Below are 24,124 nucleotides of genomic sequence, written 5' to 3'. Positions count from 1 at the left end.
AACGAATATTCCTATTTAGATTAAGCATGTGGCTCTCCCTCTCTGAAGCGATGATCAGATACAAGACACTGTCCGATACTCCCGCAGTATATATTTTTGTCGTTCGGCAGCGTTTCATCTTGCACAACTCTCCCAATCCACTTCTAGACTTGTCCTGCAAGGAGCTGGAAACCCTGTTTTCACAAAAGATCATCCCATTAACACTGAGCAGAACATGGAGAGCTTAAAGAAAAAAAAACGAAAATCCAAAATCACTCTATGCTCTTCCTTGTCTCCAATAATAAGACCCAGCTCAGATCAGAGCTGCAGGAACCTTGTGTGAAGGGCTTGCACACCCCAGCTCAACTCCTGCACCCAGACCCTGCCAACGCGGACACGAACGCGTGACCCACACACTCGTTTTTATCTTCATTTTATTTGAACTGGTACAACGTGGCTGACAAGACAGGTACAATGAAATGCCCCTGAAAGAAAGGACAGACACAGAAGCTCGTTTGAACACGGGCAGGAGGCCCCCTCACTGCGAGCGAAGCAGCCCCAGTAACAGCTGTGGTGTGAGTGAGGCGGACAGCGACAGACAGAAACGGATACAGAGACTGGCTAATAATCGGTCCCTGGCTTTGTACAAGCCCACCTTTTTATTCCTATATTACAAGCTTTTTACAACATAAAAAATAGATCAATAGCTATGATTACCATATTTCCCCATAGTCGTAGTGTAAATATACATTATTATCGTCATTTATTTTTGATAAATCTTGTACCAACAAACAATAGTAGTGTATAAGGCAAGACACCAACTAAGATTAATCTTTTAAAAATAAGAGCAGGAGAGAAGTCCAGGCGTCCTCTGTGTGCAGAGAGAGGGGGGGGGGGGGGGGGGCAGCAGAGGGAAAGGGACACTCCCAGTCCCCACACCAAGGGAAAAGAGAATGGAAAAACAATGTTAACATGAGCAGAGCAGGTTCACTGGCACAGTCTTCCAATGCATCAGGTTAGTGTCCGACTGGCTGGGAAACAAGACCCCACTGACACCAGCCACCCCAATTTCCCCTCCCCCCCACCCCATTGCATAGCATCCAGTCCGGGAAGACGGGGACCCCCAAGCCCACATCTGTCGCTGCTCTCCCCAACGTGACCAGACACGCCTGGCCAGGACAGGAAGGAGAGTTCATGCATCGCCGCTCCTGGGCGCCGCGAGCTCGGACAGTTCAGGTCACGTGGGAGGGCGATCGGCAGGTTTCTTGAGAAGATGACCAGTTTACCTGGGGCAGCAGGCGTGGAAGCAGAACTAGCAGCCAACAGCCAGGAATGAGTGACCCTCCCCCACACACACACACACACACACACACACACACAACCCCGCAGAGGTGAGGCGAGTTGGGGTACCTCAAGCACACCCCATTTCCATGCATTACTCTCCAGCTGTAGGAGCCCTGCCCCCAGCTGTGCCAGAGTACATGCATTCACCTGCTCCAGTGCCCTCTCAGGATGGACAACTTGTGTCTCCTTTGCAACAGAAGTACCTAAACAAATCCGCACTGATCTGCGCAACCGAGAGGCTGCGCATGAAAGGTGGCTGTGCAAACATCCACCCTACCATGTCTGCACAGCTACAGGACACTGACAGGAGCAAGAACCTACAGCACAGAATGGCCTACTGTATGATGAACACTGGCACCTATAAGGTACACTAACATAGCAGTAATGATTCAGTAATGACGCGCTTGCTGCAAGACCAGTCTTAAGGTCTATGACTTCTGCTGAAGGCGGGTGCATGTACAACTCACAGAGTGACTGACTGCAGAACCAGCCTCAATCTGCAAACAGTTAAGAGAATTGAGTCCATTAGTGATGTCCTTAGATATCAAGCAGAGCTTCACAATTTGCCTTTAGACCTGCTCGGTAAACCGTTTCAAAAACCCTCCTACCAGAATTGGAAAGGGGGCTAAACTGCAAACATTTATACGTTTGGGACAAGCATGTCTAGGAGGAGGCTGTGTGTACCATCTCGGAATGAATGCATATGCCTGAACTCTGACAGAGGTCAAACCACACTGAGCAGCGGGCAGTACCCCAGACCCCCAGCACTAAGTACCTGCCTCTGCCCTTCCCCCCCCCCCCCCCGACACACCCCACCCTGCAGCCTGCAGAGCCGGACCCCCAGCTCTGCCCTGGCCCTGCACCCCCCGCCACGCGAAATGCAGAAGTGGCCAAGCTCGACAAACGAAGGCAAAAGCACTTTTCCTGAAGCTTGTCTCATCAAATACTGCTACCGATTCACACAGCCGCCCATCATGAAAAGAGTCCAATCTTCTACACTCTCCACTGAGGCCGATCCATCCCTTAGGCGAACTGTGTCCAGCGCTTCTGGGAGAAGGGAAGGAAAAACGGAGCGGACTGCCAGTTTGGCCTGGAGTGTTCTGTTCGGTCCAGCTGGGCCCTCTCACTGCCTCAGCAGGGGGGGAGACAGAGAGAGAGTGGCCGACGGGTCAGGTTCCTGCACGGGGAGCCTTTCAGAATAAGATTGGAAAGCAGACATGCCACCTGGCTGGCCCGTTCACCAAGCACGAAAGATTTGTCATCAGTGCGGCTTGGCAGCGGCGCAGATCCGGGCGCGGGATGCAGAAGCACTGAGTGCGCGTTGGCACCGGGTGGGGCAGGAGTCTCTCCACCCTTCATGAGTGCGGCCGGGCTGTGGAAGCTCAGGGGCACAGCAGGGTCCAGCTGGGACTAGTCCAGTCGGGTCAGGTCCAGCACAGCACCACACACGGCCCACAGGCCCACCTGCTCTCTGGAGGAGCTTCAGGGGGACCTGTCCTTCCCTCCGCAGGACACTGAAGAACCACAAGACGCTCCTAGCTCAAGGATCGCAGATCCTGCTGTCGTGAAATGACATCTCCAGCAGCGAGAGTGTTCCTTGCAGAGTCCTGCCAGTCTGGCAGGTGATGCCTGCTGGTCTCAACAGAACAGGGTCAAAAACCAGTCGGGATCCCACTGGCGATCATGGCCTGTGACAAGGAGGGGTGTGCAAAGACAGTGGCCATAGATATAAAAAAAAATTTAAAAATGAAACCCAACACCTCAAGTAAAGTTACTACAGCTGACTATTTCTTAAGTGTCCAGAGGTCGAGAGATCGATGGAAGAAGGAAGGAAGGTCACGTGCCCCCACCCTCGTACCCTGCAAGCACTGAGGGGTTCTGGCGGGCTCCACAGCGCCCTCTGCAGGAGCTTCCAAGTGCTGCAGCACAACTGGGCTAAAAGTGCAGACCTTGGCTTCTAGCATGACAATGTGGCAAAATAAAATCCCTTGGCCTTCCCCTGTGTTTCCGTTGTTAGTGTTCTCTAACTTTTAGCAGTTTTTTTCCCCCAACTCTTTAGTTGTCAAGTCAAACTAGGCGGTAGAATGCATAGTGTCTCTTTCTCATTGTTCTCGTTCGCTGCCCCCCCTCCCCCAGCAGCAAACCCCTCCGCACTTGGGGGAGGGACTGGCCCAGGAGTACAGCTCTGGTCCAGAACGGGCTCGGTTCTGTCGTGCTGGGCTCGGGGGGAGGAGAGGAGAGCAGGAGACCTGGAAAAAATGCCATCGGGTTGCTGCTGCTGTCCGGGCTGGTCCATGTCTGTGTGTCTGTGTGTGTGTGTGTGTGTGTGTGTGTGTGTGTGTGTGTGTGTGACCCCCGTCTTCTGCCCAGCAAGGACCGGCTGGCTCACAGTGTTCACCTGCTGACAGGTGGGAGTGGGGGTGCCCCTCTTACCACTGGAAAAAGGAAAAACAACCATTAGACTTCAGACTAGTGATCCTCACAGATTGCACATTCATGAGCCGACGCATGTTCTAGCTATGATCACAACACCCTCCCCCACGTTCAGGCGACCCTGTAGCCTTTGACTGTGTTTTGCCCCTAAACAACCCTTGACAAAGGAAGACAAACTTGAGGTCTCCCAGTCTGGATTCTAGCTGGTCTCATAACTAATGTAACAGATAGAAGCACTGGCTATGCTGGGCGTATTCGATATTTTTCACACTCTTAGCAGAAACTTCACATAAATGTGATTCAAGGCTCATTTGAGATAAAACAGGATTTCAAGACTGAAGAAAAGTGCTCATTTTCACAATCAATTACACATTTTAGGTAAGATGTATTATATTTATTCAGACATGTCAGACGTGGTTCCAGACAACCCTGGAGAGTCTTCTGGTCTTTGTCTCACGATACACTGCTTACCTAAAAAGTCTAATTCATTTATTAGTCTTGAAATCCTGTTTTATCTCTAATCCTTACAATTATATAGCGCTTTTCTGGACACTACTAACTCTGCTCCCCACACACCAGCTCTCAGTGGGAGGAGACCAGAGTGATGAAGCCCGTTCAGAGATGGGGATTAATAGGAGGCCATGATGGGTAAAGACCAGGGGGAAATTTTGCCAGGATGCCCTGTTCTTTTATTTAGAGAAACACCCTGGGATTTTTAATGACCAGAGAGAATCAGGACCTTGGGTTTGACATCTCATCCATAGGACGGTGCATTTGTTTTTTGCAGTATAGTGGGGCATTAGGACCCACACAGACTGCGGGTGAGCACCTCTTAGTGGCCCCACTAACACCTCTTCCAGCAGCAGCCTCAGCTTTCCCAGGAGGTCTCCCATCCAGGTACTGGGGTCAGGTTCATGCCTGTTGAGCTGTAGTAGGCAGCCAGTTGTGAGGTTCAGGGTGAAAATAGTGTCTAAGTAAAATTAAGCCGGAAAAAAAGCAACTGCTCTTTTGCAAAGAGTGGTGCATATTGTGTGTCAAGTCACTGGGACCATTTAAAAAAAACAAGCCAGTGCTGTTTCAGGATCAGCCCAATTAGAAGACTGCTTGTCAAAATCACTATCCTCAGATTGTGACTGCTGCCACCAGGGGGCCTCAGCGGGTCCTCACACAAGTGTCCTAGTGTTCAACATTCTCTACTGTGGATGATATTAATGTCTTGTTCACATACTACATTTGTTTCCTATTACTTTTTGCACTCTGGATGTTCTGCAGAATCTGTAAGAATTCAAGCTGGAATGATGCAGCCGCTGCAATATTTTATCCTGAATACACCGTAGCTGAGAACTCTTTCACCAATTCTCCTCTGGTTTAGCAAGGAGCTCTAGTAATATTATCCAGTCGTGAATAATGGCTCCTGGTCTGAAAAGCAAATGAACGAACCAAGTTTCCAATTTAACCGGGGGGGGGGGGGGGGGGTCTTCATCTTTTGTAAACCTGAATTAGTTAAAACACAACCCGCAGTTAACATCCACACAAGTATAGGCCATTCTCTCCTGCTCGTTCGGCTGCTGGCAGCTACAGGATCCCAGGGTCCTATCCTCCCGAGAGAAGCCAGGCTGCCGGCTTTGACAATATTAAGAACTAACAGCAGCACATTTTTGCGGGATCTGATAGAAGCCAAACAAGATCTGAAGTATCCCGACGACAGGAGAACCCAGAACACTTTGTGGCCAGCAGGAGACATGGGTATATCAACCGCAAACACGCCAGTTTCGGTCGCAGGGCTCTTACTTCTGTTGGTTTTGCTGGGGTAGATCTTGGTGAAATTCCTGTACTCCTCGGGGGGTGGGAAGTCCTCTATGGGGTGGAAGGAGTACTTGGACTCAAAGTCTTCTGCGGAGAGAGGGAGAGAGAGACGGACATCTGAAGATCAACACCACAGCCATGAGCCCAGAGCGACCGGCAGGCGCCTGCTCATTCCACAGAAGTCCCTCACAGCTGAGGAATGTAACCCAGTCAGCTTCCAGCAGCTGCACGGTGACACCAGGGAGAACTGAGCTAAGGCTCAAGGGGGATCCCACACGCTCAAGTCAGCAATCTGATGCACAGTCTCCAGGTGAGAGCTGTACTGAACACTCGTGCTGGGGTCCATGGCTCTCTAGCAGGCTCTCAGTAATCACGTATATAGAACACCAAACAACCCCCAAACACCCGAGAGAGGAGAACCCCCTCTTAGAAAAGACCACCAGGGCAGCAACTCCATTTTCTCCCTCCCCAGGAACAGACACCCCCCCATTTCAGAAACACGGTGGCATTGGGAGAGCTCCAGTAGACGGAAAAAAAAACTGTACAATTTAGAAAAACATCAACCAATTCACTTTCTTGCCATTGAAAGGAAAGAGCAGGAACAGGTCAGCTCTATTCATGAACTGCCACCTCCCTTGGGGAAATGGAGCCCATTTAACTGAGAAGGGGCCCCGAATTCGGAACAGGTGTGGACAGAGGAGGCCGGGGAGCTCACCGCTGCCAGGCCAGGGGACAGCGGCGGGGAGGGCCGAGGCCCACTCACCTATGAACGGCTTGGAGAGCGCGGTGTGTCCGTTGCGGATGGGCGGCGGGGGGGGCGGGGGCGCCACGGGCGTCCGGGAGGGGGGGGGCGGCGGGGGCTTGCCCCGGCTGGCGTGCTCCGGGGGTGCGTGCGCCAAGCTGCTGTGCACCCGGTACGGCGGAGGGGGCGGCGGAGCGTCGCGGGCGCCGTTGCGCATCGGAGGCGGCACGGGCGGCGCTGGAGAGACACACACACACACACAGGGGGTCAGCAGAGACACACACAGAGCTAGAGTAGAGCAAACAGAGGTAAAAGTCAAGAACTTAAATTCTACATTTGGTACATCATGTTAAAATCAGCCAACCCTTGTCCTAGGAAGAGCAGATCCTGGGGTTTACAGGCATGTTCCACACTGACAGGACCTTCATAGCCCAGGTCTCCTCTGTTTGTTAGGGGACCTGCTAAAAGCCTTCAAAATCTGGCCAGACCTGCTCTGCAAAATGAACATGAACCAGAAGACAAGTGGAATCTACAGAGAAGTGCTTTGATAACTGGAACAACGGATGCCTGTTATGGAACAAGCTGCCCAGCCATGCTGTTGGAGCCAATACCCTGGTTTCCTGCACAACAGCAGCACAACAGCAGGATGAGATCCTCATCGATAAGCTACTAACTACCCAATGGGCTGGACGGGCCGAATGGACATCTCATTCGTACCCTTGGCCTCCCTTTTCTCGGTTAGGCTCGTTTCTGCACCTCCGTATGAAAGCCAGGAAAACCCCAGGAGTAGAGGGATCCTGCCTGCTGCACTCTGAACTCTGCCTCCCGGGAAAGTGACACCGTGTGTGACGGAGCCCCTGTCTCACAGGCCTGGAGCCCATCCTCACCTGCCTGTGACACAGATGGGATGAGCCAGGGACTGGCTCCCTGGTAAACACCATTGGCATTTCCCTTCTTCGCTGAGAATGAACAGAAGAAGACCCGTCTCCGTTTTCTCAGTGCTGGGCCTGTGTCAATACCATTGCAATGTTTGTATTGCGAACCACAGGATATTATGTAAATCAAACACCCCTTTGAATTGAAAAGGCCAGAGCGAGAGGCGAGAGACGGAAACGCTCCTGTACAAACGAGAAGAGGCCCACGGGGCAGGCGCCCTCGGAGAGAGCAGGGCGCCGAACTGGTCAGTCAGGCCGCCGAGCCGAGAGCAGCGCTGCAGGAATGATGAAAAACCGGAAGGCCTCTGGCAGGGAGCCTGGATAAGCCTGTTACGACACCGGCCCTGCAACAGACGCCTCTCTGTTCTGCCCCGTGCGGGGTGGGCGCGGCGTCCGCGAGCGAGCGAGCGAGCACAGACGCGAGCAGCGCGGGCTCTCACCTGGCCCCCGGCTGGGGGGGTTCCTCGCTGGCGGCGGGGGTCGGCTGCCCTGCGGGGAGGGGGAGGGGGACGGGGAGAGGGAGGGGGGAGGGGGCGGCGCGTGGCCCCGGGTGGGAGGGGGCGCACCAGGGGTGGAGACCTTCTTGTGCAGGGAGTTGTGCCTCTGGGGGAGCTCCGGGGCCGCCTCGTTCACCGGGCTGGAGGGGCCGTTGGGGACCCCCGGCGGCTGGCGGTATGGGGGGGGAGGGGGGGCCAGCGAGGAGCCGCTGTGGCTGCCCCCCCCCGGGCCCGGTCGAGGCGTGTTGAGCGGGGAAGGGGGTGGCTTCACTGGAGGTGGTGGGGCTGCGTCCCGGGAGGCACTGTGGGAGCCCCTCTGGCCAGGCGTGGGCGGCAGGGGTTTCTCCCGGTTGTAGGAGTGGCCCCCCTTCTGCTGCGGGGTGGGGGGCGCGTTGCTGCTGTGGCGCGAGAGGGGCGGCGGCGGCGGGGGGGCCGAGGAGCTGTGCTTCATGCCCCCGGTGCCACCGCCGGCCGTGCTGGGGCGCGACAGGTCCGGGAGGGAGGGCCGGTGGGTGCGCGGCGGCTCGGGGGGAGACGCGCGCTGGCTGGCCGCGTCCACCTCGCTGCGGCCGGGGCCCAGGGCCACAGGGGGCCGGGGAGCAGCGGGCCTGGAGCCGGGAGGGTTCAGTGCTGACCGGCCCACAGATCCGTCTGCAAAACAAGGCCGGAGCAGCTACGTCAGGCTTCACCGGAGACTCGTTATTAACCGAGCTGGACAGCGAGTCCTGCATCAGGGGGAACACCACGACAATCACACACACACGTGCTGCCCTCACCTCCGACTGGCCTGAGTTTGGGCACACCCCCCTGGAACAGTCCTCCCATCGGCTGGAGAGCTCCTGATCCGCCTCCAAACCCACCTCCGCCGCCGCCGCCTCCTCCTCCTCCTCCTCCTTTGGGCTCTGAGTAGGACACAGAACACATAACCTCACAGCCACTCCCACGATCCCTCAGCACCGAGACACAAGCTCAGACACCTCACCTCATCCCTAATAGGAAAAGGACAACAGACACACGACTCAGATCATGCAGCTCTTGTAAGATGATGCTTGCGAGATCCATTTGAGTTCAGCATCACGTTGACAAGCTACACGTTAACGAGCTAAATCAGAGACCTGGTCGGGACAAAAGTGGCACAACAGGTGCAAGATGACCGTCGTCATGGCTACTGGGACCCTGGAGTGAGAGAGAACAGGGTCAGCCTGCAGCTCACAACTGGCAGACCACTGGAGCTCAGCAGTGTGAGCCTGGTCAGTACCTGGATGGGAGAACTCCTGGGAAAAACCAAGGTTGCTGCTGGAAGAGGTGTTAGTGGGGCCAGCAGGGGGCGCTCACCCTGCATTCTGTGTGGGTCCTAATGCCCCAGTATAGTGACGGTGACACTATACTGTAAAAAGGCACCGTCCTTCGGATGAGACATAAAACCGAGGTCCTGACTCTCTGTGGTCATTAAAAATCCCAGGGCGTTTCTCGAAAAGAGTAGGGGTGTAACCCCGGCGTCCTGGCCAAATTTCCCATTGGCCCTTACCAATCATGGCCTCCTAATAATCCCCATCTCTAAACTGGCTTCATCACTCTGCTCTCCTCCCCACTGAGAGCTGGTGTGTGGGGAGCGTTCTGGTGCACTATGGCTGCCGTCACATCATCCAGGTGGGGCTGCACACTGGTGGTGGTGGAGGGGATCCCCATTACCTGTAAAGCGCTTTGAGTGGAGTGTCCAGAAGAGCGCTATATAAGTGTAAGCAATTATTATTATTATTATTATAACGCTCTGGGCTCCTCAGGGTGTGCGAGTCCCGAGGCAGAAGATACAAGAAAAGACGCCGGCGCACCCTGTCAACCCTGCAGCAGGACCCTGGGACCCCTCAGGGGAGAGCGTGGAGTGTGGGAGCGTGGTGGGGAGTGTGGGGGGGGGGCTGTGGGCTGCACGGCCCTGTATCGCAGCGCCGAGCTCGCAGTGGCCTTACTCTCTATGACGGGCGCGCTCCTGTCGTTCACCACGGCCACCTTCTTCAGCCGCGCCCCCTTGCAGATGTCAGACAGCAGCGCCCCCCTCCCCTTCTGCTCGTCGCGGTTCAGCTTGGGCGGGGTGGTGTTGGCCTGGGCAGGCGATAAAAACAAATGTCAATTACCAGCGATTCGAGTAGGCAGCTGCGCCAGCATGCGCAGGCTGCAAAGGGACAAGAAAAGCTTTATTCCTGCTGAAAAGAGAGGAAAGGAAACAATGTTTTGGCTTCGTAGCCTTCTACGGGTGTGAAGTCACCTGAAGAAGGCTCCACAGTTGAAACGTTGTTTCTTTTCCTCTCTTTTCATCATGGACTAAATTAACAGTGATGCCTTGTTTCATAGCTGTGGATGAGCTCCTCTGGTTCACTAATTCCCACTGTTTTCTTTACCATACGTAGCTTTTACCTTTATTCACATTCACCCAGTTGCACACGCATTTAGACATTCAAGGCACAGAGGATCAAAGCATGTCTGCTGCTGGACAGACCTGCAGTAAGTGTGGGGAGTAAAGAGTTTTCAGCTCTCTCTGAACTCCTCTCCCTCCTATTGGCAGAAGCAGAAGACCATGGCTCTTCGCCCCCTTGATGAAGAGGAAGTGACACGGCTCTTGGCTGCACGAAGTGACGTGGCAAGGGGCGGGGCGTTGCCATGGTCCCCGCGGGTCTTGCTCACCTGGCCGAAGGTTGGGGGTGGCGGGGGTCCCGCGGGGGGCGGGGGCGGAGGGGGGGGAATCGGCATCCTGGCCCTCTCCGAGCGCAGTCCTTCTCAGCGTCCCCGTGCGCAGCCTGCACACTCCTGCGCCCTCGGGCACCTGCGACACAGCACGAGAGGGAGAAAGGCGGCCTGTCAGCATGGGCCACGTCCTGGCAGCTGACCTCTGTCCCACCCCTCCCCAGCCCAGCACTGAGCCGGGGGCGTGGCTGGGTGAAGAGACAGCGATCGGCGCAGGAGACACGCAGCCCTGCTCACACACAGCCCTTGCGGCTCAGAAATTAATACAAAGCGCACAGGCTTTTATTAATTCATGCTCCTTTTTTTTCAAATAAAGATTCACCATAAAGAAACAAAAAATTCCCAGCTACCACCCGTCCCTTCCTATTAAGGTTATTTGCCTGCTGAAAGGCGATACGAAATAAATAAGAGGCAATGAGTAAGAACCCTACTGATCACTGTCCGATGGCCCCAGGAGTGGCTGGGCGTGATCAGCCTGTTAGTGCTGCTACCCCAGGGCACAGCTGAGCTCCAGACTGACAGCGGTGGGCCTGCAGCAGGGATCGCTCCCCCTGCCCCCAGCACTCACAAGACCTGTCTCTTTTTTTCAAAAGGCTTCCAAAAATGAACAGAATGTAAGCAGGCAAGAACGCCAAGTCAAAAACAAAATGTTCAGGCCACCGGTGACAGATCTCAGAGCGTCTTCTGACACTTCAGCACGGAGGCTGCTCATTGGCGGATGTGCCCCAGTCACAGAAAGAGTGAGGAAACAGGGAGATTAATCACAACTGGTACAAACTTCAGAAACAGACCAACTGCAAGGAAAACTGCACCTCCAAAATAGCCCTGAAACTGCTCATTTTTCCATGCACTGGTCTGTAAATCAGCTACAACCGATTAACTTGAACCGTGATGGATCTGAGCCAATTGATCTGACGGAGACCTTCAGGCAAAACCTTTGGAAATAAAATACTCATTTAAGGCCTATTCTGAGAGTGCAGTCGTTTTAAGAACTAGATTATCAATGTTCAAGAAACTTGTGAAAGAAATAACAGGGATGAGGACCCCACAATGACCACTACCAGATGTGTCCATATTCCTCAATATGCACAAAGGAATATCAACTCGTCCTGCCAAATATCACCCCGGCATCCTGGCCAAATTTCCCATTGGCCCTTACCAATCATGGCCTCCTAATAATCCCCATCTCTGAACTGGCTTCATTACTCTGCTCTCCTCCCCACTGAGAGCTGGTGTGTGGGGAGCGCACTATGGCTGCTGTCGCATCATCCAGGTGGGGCTGCACACTGGTGTGGTGGAGGGGATCCCCATTACCTGTAAAGCGCTTTGAGTGGAGTGTCCAGAAAAAGCGCTATATAAGTGTAAGCGATTATTATTATTAACGTGTAACTCCCAACTTAATCCTCTGAAAACTCCTCCTAGCAAACGGAAACCCGGCTCTTGAACCGCCGATCCCTGCAGCTCTGCCCTGCACGCTGCCTGTTACAACACCCAGCCCCAGCTCCTGGGCTCTGCTGGAAGCAGGGAGGGGGAGCGAGGCCTTTGATGCTGCTCATGTCCACAGAGCCCCAGATCACAGAGGATATTGACAGTAACCCAAGGAAGCAGAGTCTTCTCTCCACAGCCCCATTCCCTCTCTCTGCCTACAAGGCATCACCATCGGCACTAATGCTCACCAACGCCAGCAGATTATACACTTTCTCCCCTTACACCCTCCATACCGGCCCCACAGTAAGAAAGAGCTCAGTGCCTCAGTTTTCCCTCCCAGTTAAGCTCTCATTTACTTAACAGGAGCCTTAAACTCCAAGGTTATGATCTGCACGTCTTTAAGTAACACTATTCCCCTGCAATATCATGCCAGTATAAAACAAGAGCAGAACGGACGGCTGAGTGCAGCACAGTGAGTCCAGAACAAGAGTGGAAACGCAGCAGAACCTGTCTGGAGATCTACCATGGCCCAAGCCCGAGGCTGCTGCTAACAACATAAAAGAGAAACTCGTAAATAAACTTTGAGAGGGAGATGAGCTCCAGTATTGGACCTGAGATTGTTACCTGCCCAACGCTGCACACCTGTGGGGCTGGATTTGCCCACAAGGGGACACCTGCGATGTTGCCAGGATAACCTCCTCCTGTCCGGTCACACCCTGAAGCGCCTGTGAATCAGCTCACCTCTCACAATCAGCTGTGGAGATCTTGTTTGCTGGCTGCCAGTAACCAGACGACACTTCCCTGTAGCACAGCCCAGAGACGCATGCGCTCACCAGCCACGCCCCTCTCCTGCGCTCCTGCTCGACCCCTGCCCACTTACTCTTCCAATCTCCCTGCCACTCTCCCTCCTTCCTCTTTTCCCCATCGCTTCCTCTCTGTACCAGTGCCAGGTGAGCTGTAAGCATCATCATTTACCAGTCAGGGCACACGCAGCTGTCGCAGGCTGAGGCTGACTGAATGAAAGCAGCGTTGTTAGTTCAATTAAGAAATGAGTTTAATAAAGAAATTGAAAGCTTCGCTGGAACGAAAACCAGAAGACACTGCCAACAGGGAAGCCCTGTGTGCCTGTCAAGGTCAGTCCGTGAGGAGCCAGGGGACACTGGCTCCTCCTGGCCCGACTGCAGGGACTGAGCTGTGGTCATTTGTTGCAGTGAGTTATACTTTTTGGAGGAGGGGAAGAGTCAGGTTAAAACAGGGTTTACAGATAGCCACAACGAGCTTAACTATATTCGCTTCATACGCAGGCCATGTGTTACTCCTCTTCAAGCAGTGGGTGTGCTGTGTGCATGTAGAGGCTAGCTCAAATATTCACCCCGCTGGCAGCAGAACACCCTCCTCCCTGCATCTGGTCGCTCCTCTCCCCCCCCCTCGCCAGCTCAATCTGCTCTTGCGCCTCCAGCAGAGGTGGTTGCGATGAACCTCAGCACTGGCATCTGCAGCGAATGCAGTTTTAAAATGAAGCCTGCACCCAAATTCACATTCACTAGTCCGTGTTTTGGATCAATTCGTCTTCTTTATAAAGTAACAGTGTTTTGATTGACACGTGACACCCACGCAGATGTCTGCTCAGTGACAGGTGGGTACCAGCACCTTGCAGTATTTTTTGTTCACAATCTGAACTGTTATGTTGAAAGAACTTCAGACTTGTTTTAGGCACTCATTTTAAAAGTTCTGTGTTGATTACTGCCATGGACCGTGCAAGAGAATTATGAAGTTACGCGTGCTGAAGGAGGAAAGCCTGTAAAGTGTTCGTAAGCAGGAAGAAGCACACTTGTACAAGGCAGGCTTGCTGCAGTCTGGACAGGTACTCCCTGCACAGAGAGGCTCCATCCTCACGTGTCTGAAGACAGCAACAAGCATCATCTACTGGTAACCACAATTTCCCAGCACGCCTGCAGATTAATGACAACTGAAATTTATACTGGAATTCTACCATGTCTGACACAGCACTGTGAAGTGATCAAACACCATGAACTTCATGAAAACTCATGTCCACTCTACACATAAGAACTGTTCTATCTGGCTACAGAAAGGTTTCTACTGAGCTGTCAACAGACTCCAGAGGCTTTGTTGTAAGACACAGCACCAATAAACGTCAATTTTACCACTACGCCCTTGTACACTCGGGTTTCTAACTCTTCCGTAGGCCATAAGTTAAATTTTCTCATGCAGAGATGGGTGAAAACTGGAAATATAACCGAAGCTGAGCTTACCTTGCTGTACTCTCCCAGTACAGGCGGCAGGCCTCTCTGCCCATTTTATTACTCATTAGTATCCAAGACAACTGGCACTGCCCTTACTGAATAAGAGGAAATAACTTAAGAAGAAGACAGTGCTATGCCACAAGTCTCCCAGTTCCTACGAGCACAAAAAATAGAGCAAATATCCTCCGTTTGTGCCTAGCAATGTCAATACTGCGTCAAAGCAGGTGACATAACTGGGATCACGCTGGAATCTTGGCTCTTTCTGGGAAAGCGCAGGGACCGAAAACGTCTTTTCGCCCGTCTACATTCAGAGAAGGTGGGGAGGGGGTGGCCCCGGGGCTCCGACCCAGCGCAGTCCGTCACCCTCGCAGCCAAGACGAAGATCCCGTGCCAGAGCTCACAGCCTGGCTGAACCCTCGGTCCGTGACACAGGATCTAGTGCCTCACTGCGAGCGGCCCAACACCCCTGCGCCACTCACCCCCCACCCCTCTCTTCTTCCTGGCCACAGAACAGGACAACAAGCATCAGCAAATGAATCGGTTCTCTCATTCTTGGTGTGAAAGGGAGACCAGTGTCAGACTGGGGACTCTGCATACAAGCTGATACAAGAGCCCAGTTCTCAGGGCTGTGGCCAGGAAGAGAGACTCCCAGGTGAGAGCCAGCAGGACAGCACCCACCCTGCTAGGCAGCCAGAGAGAGAGCAGTCAGGACATACTCGTCTTCAAACAGAATCAGGGGAAAAGAATAATAAAGATTGAAAATGAAGAGGATTCGCAAACTGAAACCTAGAACTTTAATACGTACCAGCTTCTCCCTGCAGGCTGTAACCCGAGAGCCTCTCAGCACTCCCCCACTGAGAGAGAGCCTGCAAGACCGGGCGACACACGTCACAAGTTCAAAGGGCACCAGAGAGGCCCATGCCACCTCCAGAAGGAAGAAGAGGGGTCAAGCTGAGGGGCTGTCTTGGAAACACGGTGCACGCGATCAGAGAGCTTGTAGGGGCACCGGGGGACCCCAAAAATCCAGGGACGGATTTCTTGACCTTTTTGAAATTGAAACCCTCACACCTCAAATAACGTTTCCTTCTCTCCCCTCAGGGGTGGGTGCCTAGTGCACCAGCGCCAGCGCCAGCGCACAGAGAAGAGGCCTAGATGCCCTCTGCTCTCCTGGCTGCAGACTGGCAGAGCCCGTGTCAAACCCCCCCCATGAACACAACCATCCCCAAAAAATGACCCAACTCGAAAGAGTCAACGACAATGTGATATTTCTCTGTGAAAACTGAAAACGGGAGGAGAACCTGCGGCACACTATGCCCCCATGTGAGTCAGAACACTCTTGGGAACCCCCCTCCCCCTGCTAAAATAGAACAAGCCTTCTTCTGCGTGGGCCGGCCGGCCAGCCATCTGCCTCTGGCCATCGGTCCAGGTCCAACTGCAACAAGACCAGAAACTAGGACTGAGGACACGGGTTTAGGACTGAACATATCAGGTGCTTACTAACAGAGCTGAGGGAGTCTGGAACAAACTACACAGCCAAGCTGCTGGAGCAGACCTCTGGGGCTGTTTCAAGAAACAGGTGGTTTACAGTAGCTTTTCAGATCGTTAACTTCCTTGCAGCCAAACAAACGAAACTGGAAGAACAGCCTCTTCTCCCGTCACTCTCCGTCACTCCTGTACTCTGACACACCGGCTCTCCCCCCATCCCCCATCCTGCTCACTTCAGATTTCCACAGTTGTCCACTCTTAAAGTCCAGGGATTAACACCCCCAGAGAATCACAGAGGGGAAAAATACAATACAAGCACAAAACCACAGCAGGTCTCTCACAACTTAAAATAAGGCATCACATTACCTTCAGAATGAGATTTTTCCCATCGGTGTTATACTGACAGATAAACGAATGAATATACCAACATCCACACACAGGTAACATAATCTGCATCTGAACATTTGAGTAAATCTGTACAGAAGGCTCACTGTGGGAGCTGGACTTGTTGCCAGTGTCTTCTCCAAGACTCGCACACTTCACTTCTTCTCAGTGCTCCTGGCTGGCACACCGGCTGGACAGACAGGCCCCCCGTGTGCTCACCCTGCCTCTGTTCTCACCCGTTCCACCCCCCCATAACACCTCAAGAGTAACAGCACCCGACCAGGAGCAGGGCTCCACTCTTCCACAGACCCCCCCGAGCAGGGGTCTCCAATCCCAGTCCGATTATGCTCCTGATACCCTAAGCCACCTGTTATTTAAAGAGGCGCAACACTTCGGTGCTGCAGTTGACCGATTACGTGGGTAATGCTTCAGGAAAGGCAGCACCGTTCCATGGTGCCTGAAGGATCCTCTTTTGTCTCAGATGATCTGTAAGTTTAGAACTCCATCAGTTTAATTAATCACCATTTAATTGTTCCAGACCTCCAGAAATGGATTATTTGAAGGTAACCTATAAATCCTGCAGCACTGGGGCTCCCCAGGACCCGGGTTTGAGACGGGGCTCGCACGACGACCCGCGGACAAATCCAGCACCGGCGCCGGCTGCCGCGCCCCCGCCATCCCATCGGCCAGCCTCTGCTCTCTGTTCCAGGAGGGAGGTCCAAGAGGAGGGGAGAGAGACCAAGTCCCGACTGAAAACAGGGGTGATGGAGAGAGGCAAGAGGGTGCCAGTGAGTGCTCCCGATACCATCCAAGTGGTCTCCAGACCGCTCCGCGTAGACGCTGCCTGGAAAAGTCATTCCAGTCTCTGCTGTTTCCCCACAGTAACAGCACTCATGCACAGCACACGACACCAGCTGCTCTATCACAACACTGAGCCCCTGCTGAAATACAACAGGCTAATCAGTTCCGATATTTTAATGCAGGAAGCAGCCCTGGACGATCCTGACACCGTCAGTCACACTTCTCGTTACCGGGTGGAAGAGAGCTCAACGGCCGCTCAGCTGTGAAAGGAGCTGCCTGTTTCAGATCGTACCGCAGGTGTTTAAGTAGACCTGCAGCAGTTTCCGCAGGGCATGCAGTTGCACTTTAGACATAAAACAAGTGTTCTCGGACAGATCCCGTTTCCATAGACTCCGGCTCCACGGGACCAGCACAGGCTGGACCGAAGCAAGGACCCCTACCGTCAAGTCACTACATTTTAAGCACAGCCGCCAAGGACAGAGTGTATTGTATTGTGTATTGTGTACACACAAATCATGCCAAACTTTTTTTTACCAACAGTCCAGTTAATGCCAATGGAGAGCGAAGGCAGCACAATGGCAGGAATGGCCGCGCAGAGCCCTGCGGGGAAGGGGGTTCTCCTTTTGCCTTGTTGTGCCTGCAGGGATAACCGAAACTTATATAAACTCGTGTGTCTACGATTCCACTCGCTGCTGCCTGGCACAACATGAAACAGCTGCCTCGGTCTGTTCTCGCTCAGGCCCGGCCGTCACCGGTGCACAGGAGATTAGAGCCTCACCAGGCCGGCACGTCACAGGACAGCAGTGTGGCTCAGGGAAGCCGGGAGTGTTTCCAGTGACCGTGGGTGTGCGTTGGTGGGGGGGGGGGGGGGGGGCGATTTTCCTGGCACCAGTCGAGACGTATTCTGGGAGCGTCACAGAACATCTCTGCGTAGGGCGACCACGACACTCCGCCAATCCTCACCCTGCTCCCCACACTGACAGACTTTCAACTATGACACACTTGTACGAAATCTGGAGGCCTCAGTGTGGTGCGACTAAGACGTTTCGCATGCCTCTCAGTGAATGACAGCTCATCCCTCCATCCCATCCAACTGGGGGAGAAGCTGCCAGTGACGAGTTCCCCCAGCCACCAGAAGGTAAAAAGCAGACTATGACGCCACTGTGACTGTAACAGAACCACAGATAACAGATTCATTCTGCGGTCCCGAATGCTGAAACCAACATTTTTCTTCCGAGAATTAAAATGCGTTTTCAGTTCTGCATCTCGCCTCAGGGGAAACTGATCGGCAGCCGGAATAAGAGCTTAAGTTCCCAAAGTCGTCCCTCTGCCCTTCTTCACCGGCACCAAAACACGATCCCGCAGACTCGGGAGGGAGCAGGAGGCTCTTTACACAAAGGGTGGTGGGAGGGGGGGAACATGCTACCTATTAGTGTTGTTGAAGCCGATACACTGGCTTCCCTCCAGACACAGCCAGGTGAAATCCTCCAGTCAGCACAGGAGGCTCTACTGTACACCGAGGGGGTGCGGATCAAGCTGCCCAGCCATGTTCTTGTACCAGTTCTCATCCAGCTGTTGCTTAAAAGACCCTGGGACTAAATGAACTGCAGCCTGCCAAACAATTCAGAGGTCCAGAATGACCTATCTCCGACTTTCAGCCTTTCCACAGGTTTTCTCATGATTAAGCACGTTCCCCGTTTGTCACACACCACAATGAAAGATCAAAAACTCCCCCAGCAAACCTGCTATTAACAAGATCGAATCTTCCAGGTAAAAAAAACAAACTGATCCTGTCTCTGTGCCCTAGTGGTCGTGGGGAGATATGGTCACCCTGTCTGTTCATGTGCAAGGGGCCATCTGTGCTCAGTGTGCTTCAGTTCACCTACGCAAGTCCCTTACCCTGATGACAGCAAACAAACCTGTCTGCACTGTGCTCCTCAGCACATTCATTTGGACAGTATCTCCGTCCTGCTGGGGAGTGTGCTCTGATGAGTGTGAACTCAATCGGACTGCTCCCGGCCACCCGCGATCATGAAGTAACAAAACCTGTCACCCTGTTCAATTACCCACCACCCCTCCTCCTCTAGCGCAGGACCCCCAAACCCCCTTACTCGGAGTTTATAGCCGCGGAGGTGAATTGAAATGAGAGCCTTTTAGCAAAAGCAGTCTCGCGTGTTAGTGAACCACGGAAATAACTTCCAGACGGCTGCGTGGACATAAACCCACGGCAAAGCCAACACGGAGTGGAGGTGACACGGGGTTCTCACCACCCACGATCAGCGTAAAGGGGGTTGGTTGCTCACACCTGAGCGAGAGTATTAAAAATAGGTAAAAGGGGAAATATGTTACCGCGACTCAGCCTGCAGTCACGTACCGGGATGTTGCACAAGCAGGAATGCGAGCAGCCGTAGTCACAATAACAGCGACCCGACACCCCGGGGAACCGGCCGGACCGGAGCCGGGCCGAGCCGAACCGACCCCGCTCTTTCTCACGTCTCCTCTGGGGGAAAAAAAAAAACACCCACGTCGCCCGACAGACCCCAACGCCGCCACACCTGCCGTGGCCGGTATCGATCACCCTGTTACTCACAATCAGCTCTTATTGATCATCGGGGGGGGGAGCGGGGCTGGCTGGGGTCTGGCAGTGGCCCAGAGAACAAGGAAACAACAGAAGCAGGTACAGTAACAAGTAACAGGTTTATTCCACGCTGAAAAAAGAAGAAAGAAAACACAGCGTTTCGGCCGTGGAGCCTTCTTCGGGTGTGAATAAACCTATTGCTTGCTCCTCTGCAGCCTACGCATGCTGACGCAGCTGCCCACCTGAGCTACTTCGAGAACAGGTATAACCGACACGGCGACCCGCCCCCCGTGTGTCTCGCACACGCGTGGGTGGGAGATCCACGCACCTCCGTGTTTGCCCCCTCTCCCAGTCCGGCGGCGGCTGCCCGCCTCCCTTACCTCTCCTGCGGCTTCGGCGGCGGAGTCTCTCCCGTCCGCTGTCCGCAAGCACACCGACAGGGGGGGCGCCGGGCGGCCCGCAGACCCGCAGGCTAACACAGGGGCATTGTGCCCCGGGGGTGGGGGGGAAGATTTCACCTGCTCCCCCGCGCTGGAGGCCCGGTGAGGTGAGGGAGCCGCACTCGGCCTGAGAGTCCGGACCGCGGGCTGGCTGAGCCGAACTGAGCCGCCGGAGCCGCTGGTCGCCGCGGCCTCAGTGACTCGCCGTCGGTCCCCGGTTTCCCTGCCCCCTCGCTCGGTACACAACGGGCCCTGTTTTCTTCCTCTGCTCCGTTCCTGCGTTTCGCGGCCCCGTCGGTCTCCTCTCCCGCACACTGTGTCGCTCCTCCGGTGGAAAACCCGGAAATGGAATCTCCTGCATAACAAAATGGAGGAAGGGAGCCGATTTCAAATAAATATGTGGAGGTGGAGGGGAGGGGGGGGACTGAACCGTCCCGGCGAGAGCCGAAGGTTGACGAGAGTCGCCGAACGCCGGGCGCGGTCGAGAGCGCCTGCGCGGCGTGTTGATGACGGCAAAAACACGAGCCATAAGGGGCAGGGCTGCAGCCATGTTGGTGAGGTCACAACACGCATTTACAATAACGACAGCGGTTTCTTTTATTTTGCATTATTTTGTCACTCGAAGGTCTTGCTTCATCCTGATGTTATTTATGTAATGATGACAAATATAATATTCATTTCAGGAGCGATACTGTACAGTTGCTGTTTTGAAGCATAATGTGTTTCCAGTCCAGGAGGAAATCTTGAAATACGGCCGAATGTGTGTTTGGCTCGCCGTTTCTTCACGCTGGCACTGGGAGCACAGGAACTGAGCGAGACAGGCAGACAGGGCAGGCTATGTCTGGGCTGTGGTCACTCATCAGTGTCTGTTTCTGCGTGTTGTCTCTGACACTGGTCAGACACTTGGCCAGTGTGTTCTGTCATTTTTGAAGCCAGCAGAAGCCCAGTTTTTGTGTTTCCCAGTAGGTGAGGTTGTGATCCTTGGTTTATATCACCTCACTGTCCCCCACTGGACACTGTCAGGCTCTGTGCTGCCTTCATAGTCTCATTTTCTCCCTCTTTCTCCTTCTCTGTTTTACTCCTTCCTTCCTCCTGTTATAATAATAATAATAATAATAATAATCACTTATATAGTGCTTTTCTGGACACTCCACTCAAAGCACTGTACAAGTAATGGTACCATTTGGATGATGCGACAGCAGCCATAGTGCGCCAGAACACTCCCCACACACCAGCTCTCAGTGGGGAGGAGAGCAGAGTAATGAAGTCAGTTCATAGATGGGGATTATTAGGAGGCCATGATTGGTAAGGGCCAATGGGAAATTTGGCCAATGGGTTACACCCCTACTCATTTTGAGAAACACCCTGGGATTTTTAAATGACCACAGAGAGTCAGGACCTCGGTTTTACATCTCATCCAAAGGACGGCACCTGTTTACAGTATAGTGTCCCCATCACTGGGGCATCAGGACCCACATGGACTGCAGGGTGAGCGCCCCCTGCTGGCCCCACTAACACCTCTTCCAGCAGCAGCCTTAGTTTTTCCCAGGAGGTCTCCCATCCAGGTATTGGCCAGGCTCACACCTGCTGAGCTTCAGTGGGTTGCCAGTTGTAAGTTGCAGGGTGATATGGTTGCATATCCTGTTCCTCTCTCCTCCCTCATTCCTTCAATTTTCCTTTTCTTCCCTGCCCCGTGCAAATTCAAACAGCTTTATTGGCACGACTGGTAAATTTACAGGGTTGCCTCAGCAGACACAGTCAATAATTCAGTTCAATTCAAGGTACTTTATTGGCATGACTGATGAGTACAATCAGTGTTGCCAAAGCAAAACAAATAAAATTAACATAAACCAAAATCTACAGACATTTACAATAAAGCCACAATCATAAGATATTTACATATAAACATATTGAGCATCATCGGGATCAGGCTCACTGTTCCTCAGGCTGGAACAGGAGATCACATACTGGGCTGCCAGTTCAACGGAGTTCCCTCCTCCCTCTCCCAGTAGGGTTGGGAGCTGTTGTGATTCTGGCAGGTGTGGGAATTCTGGGATAAGATGTGTAAATCCCAGATTTACACAGGGGAAGAATGTTTCTCTACTCCCAGAGTATCTGTCACAGTGCAGTAGGAAGTGCACCTCTGTGTCTATTTCTCCCCGCTGGCAGTGGGAGCACAGCCTGTCCTCTCTGGGCAGCCAGGTCTGGTCTTTATATGGCCAGGCTGTGGTCACTGAACCTGTACTTCGTCAGGGTGTGTTTCTGTTTGCTGTTATTTATCTTGGTTAAATGTTTGGCTAGTGTGTATTGCCTATTTAGGATTCTGTAGAATTCCAGTTTGTGTTGTGTTTGTGTCCCAGTGTGTGAGATATAAGATCACTTTATTGGCCATATACAATTTCTTGTATTAGGAATTTGTCTTTTCGCAGACCCCAGCTTGCTCTCCATGAGACACACAGACACAGAAGAGAAGCTTGGGATCAGAGCGCAGGGTCAGCCATTTATACAGCGCCCCTGGAGCAGTTGAGGTTAAGGGCCTTGCTCAGGGGCCCAACGGAGTAGGATTCCTCTGCCGGCCGCGGGATACAAACAAGCAACCTTCCAGCCACAGGTGCAGGTCCTGAGCCACAGAGCCACACACTGCCTACTGTTTGATCTGTGCTGTGAAGTGGTTTGGTCTGAGTTGCGGTGCTCTAGCAGTGCTATATTCAATTCAAGGTGCTTTATTAGCATGACCGATGGGTACAATCAGTGTTGCCAAAGCAAATGAAAGTAATGATATTTACATTAAACAAAACAAAAAATAAAAGTAAAATAAAATCTACAGACATATTACAGACATTTACAACAAAGACATATTCTAAAATATTGACATATACTGTAGGCGGCTGGAGCATTATTGGAAGACAGACTCACTGTTCCTCAGGCTGTGACAGGAGATCACATACTGGGCTGCCAGTTCAGCTGAGCTCCCTCCTCCCTCTCCCAGTAGGATTGGGACCCGTTGTGATTCTGGCAGGTGTGGGAACTCTGGGATTAGATTTCTGAATTTAGGGAAGAATGTTTCTCTAATCCCAGAGTATCTGTCACAGTGCAGTAGGAAGTGCTCCTCTGTCTCTATTTCTCCCCGCTGGCAGTGGGAGCACAGCCTGTCCTCTCTGGGCAGCCAGGTCTGCCTGTGTCGCCCAGTCTCTACGGCCAGGCTGTGGTCACTGAGCCTGTACTTCGTCAGGGTCTGTTTCTGTTATATCTCTCTTCCTATTTCCCTCCTGCTCTCTTTCTCCTTCCCTGACTCCCCCTGTCCTTCACTCTGACTGGGCTGTGGTCCGCCTTGCATTTCAGCTGTCTGTGTGAATTTCCATACCATGCAAAACCAGCTGAAAGGGCAGCTCTTTGTTCCGTGGTGCTGTTCTGTTTACCCAACAAACAAGCCTGCTGGAGACTCTCCAGCCCCATTGTCAGCAGAGTCCCACCTGGAGTCTTATCTTGTCAGATCTCAGAGGGCTTAGCAGGGCTGGGCCTGGTCTCTCCTTGGATTGGAGACTTCTAAGGTAATATGAAGTCGCTGCTGTGTGAGATGTTTTGGGACCAGTGGGTTTCTGTCTTGGGGTGAAGTGGGTCCCCTCCTGTGTGTTAAGCAATTTCAGATCCTTTGGGACAAAAAGCTTTCGGATGTGAGTAACCAAGTTTGTAAAGTTGCGAGATTGTGAATCCATGCAAACCCATGCAGTGGTGATTGGTAAGACTCTTCTACAGATCTATGCAGTTATGTGCCAAAGTATGACGAGCATAGACAGAGCTTCGTCTTCCTTTCTGTGCACAGCAGATAAGACATCACATTGCCACAGATTGTTTATTTTACACATCACACTGGGAATAAAAAATGAATGGTTACTTCAGTCCCATGCAAATTCATATCCCTCACATTACTTTAGATCTCATTCATGCTAGATGATATTTACATTCAGCCATCAGAGCCTGCTGCTGTAGCCTCAGTCTGTCCCTGACTGTGCTGCTGCTGTAGCCTCAGTCTGTCCCTGACTGTGCTGCTGCTGCTGTAGCCTCAGTCTGTCCCTGACTGTGCTGCTGGTGTCGCCTCAGTCTGTCCCTGACTGTGCTGCTGCTGAAGCCTCAGTCTGTCCCTGACTGTGCTGCAGGTGTCCCCTCAGTCTGTCCCTGACTGTGCTGCTGCTGCTGTAGCCTCAGTCTGTCCCTGACTGTGCTGCTGCTGTAGCCTCAGTCTGTCCCTGACTGTGCTGCTGCTGTAGC

The 24,124-nt window shown here is 53.1% G+C and overlaps 1 protein-coding gene across 1 annotated transcript; it reads right to left on the bottom strand.

Moving 5' to 3' along the window:
* Nucleotides 1-396: 396 nt before the first annotated feature.
* On the bottom strand, nt 397-20,187 carry wipf2b (WAS/WASL interacting protein family, member 2b). Its single transcript, XM_088906392.1, has 8 exons — nt 19,796-20,187; nt 10,416-10,554; nt 9,704-9,836; nt 8,513-8,638; nt 7,680-8,387; nt 6,326-6,541; nt 5,548-5,649; nt 397-3,758 (listed from the first exon to the last, which is right to left on the bottom strand). The coding sequence occupies exons 2-8, from the start codon at nt 10,479-10,481 to the stop codon at nt 3,718-3,720; spliced, it is 1,392 nt and encodes a 463-aa protein (XP_088762518.1). The 5' UTR covers nt 10,482-10,554; nt 19,796-20,187; the 3' UTR covers nt 397-3,717.
* Between the last annotated feature and the right edge of the window lie 3,937 nt (nt 20,188-24,124).

This window comes from Atractosteus spatula, chromosome 26 (genome assembly GCF_055471065.1).
Source record: "Atractosteus spatula isolate fAtrSpa1 chromosome 26, fAtrSpa1.hap1, whole genome shotgun sequence".
Classification (NCBI taxonomy): Eukaryota; Metazoa; Chordata; class Actinopteri; order Semionotiformes; family Lepisosteidae; genus Atractosteus; species Atractosteus spatula.
The sequence above is the reverse complement of the archived record's forward strand: the minus strand, read 5'-3'. Positions and strand labels throughout refer to the sequence as shown.

Coding starts and splice junctions, on each gene's coding strand:
- wipf2b (XM_088906392.1), bottom strand. CDS start 10,481: ATGCCGATTCCCCCCCCTCCGCCCCCGCCCCCCGCGGGACCCCCGCCA. Junction 8,639..9,703: donor GAGCGCGCCCGTCATAGAGA/GTAAGGCCACTG, acceptor TGTCCTACTCAG/AGCCCAAAGGAGGAGGAGGA. Junction 8,388..8,512: donor CAAACTCAGGCCAGTCGGAG/GTGAGGGCAGCA, acceptor CTTGTTTTGCAG/ACGGATCTGTGGGCCGGTCA.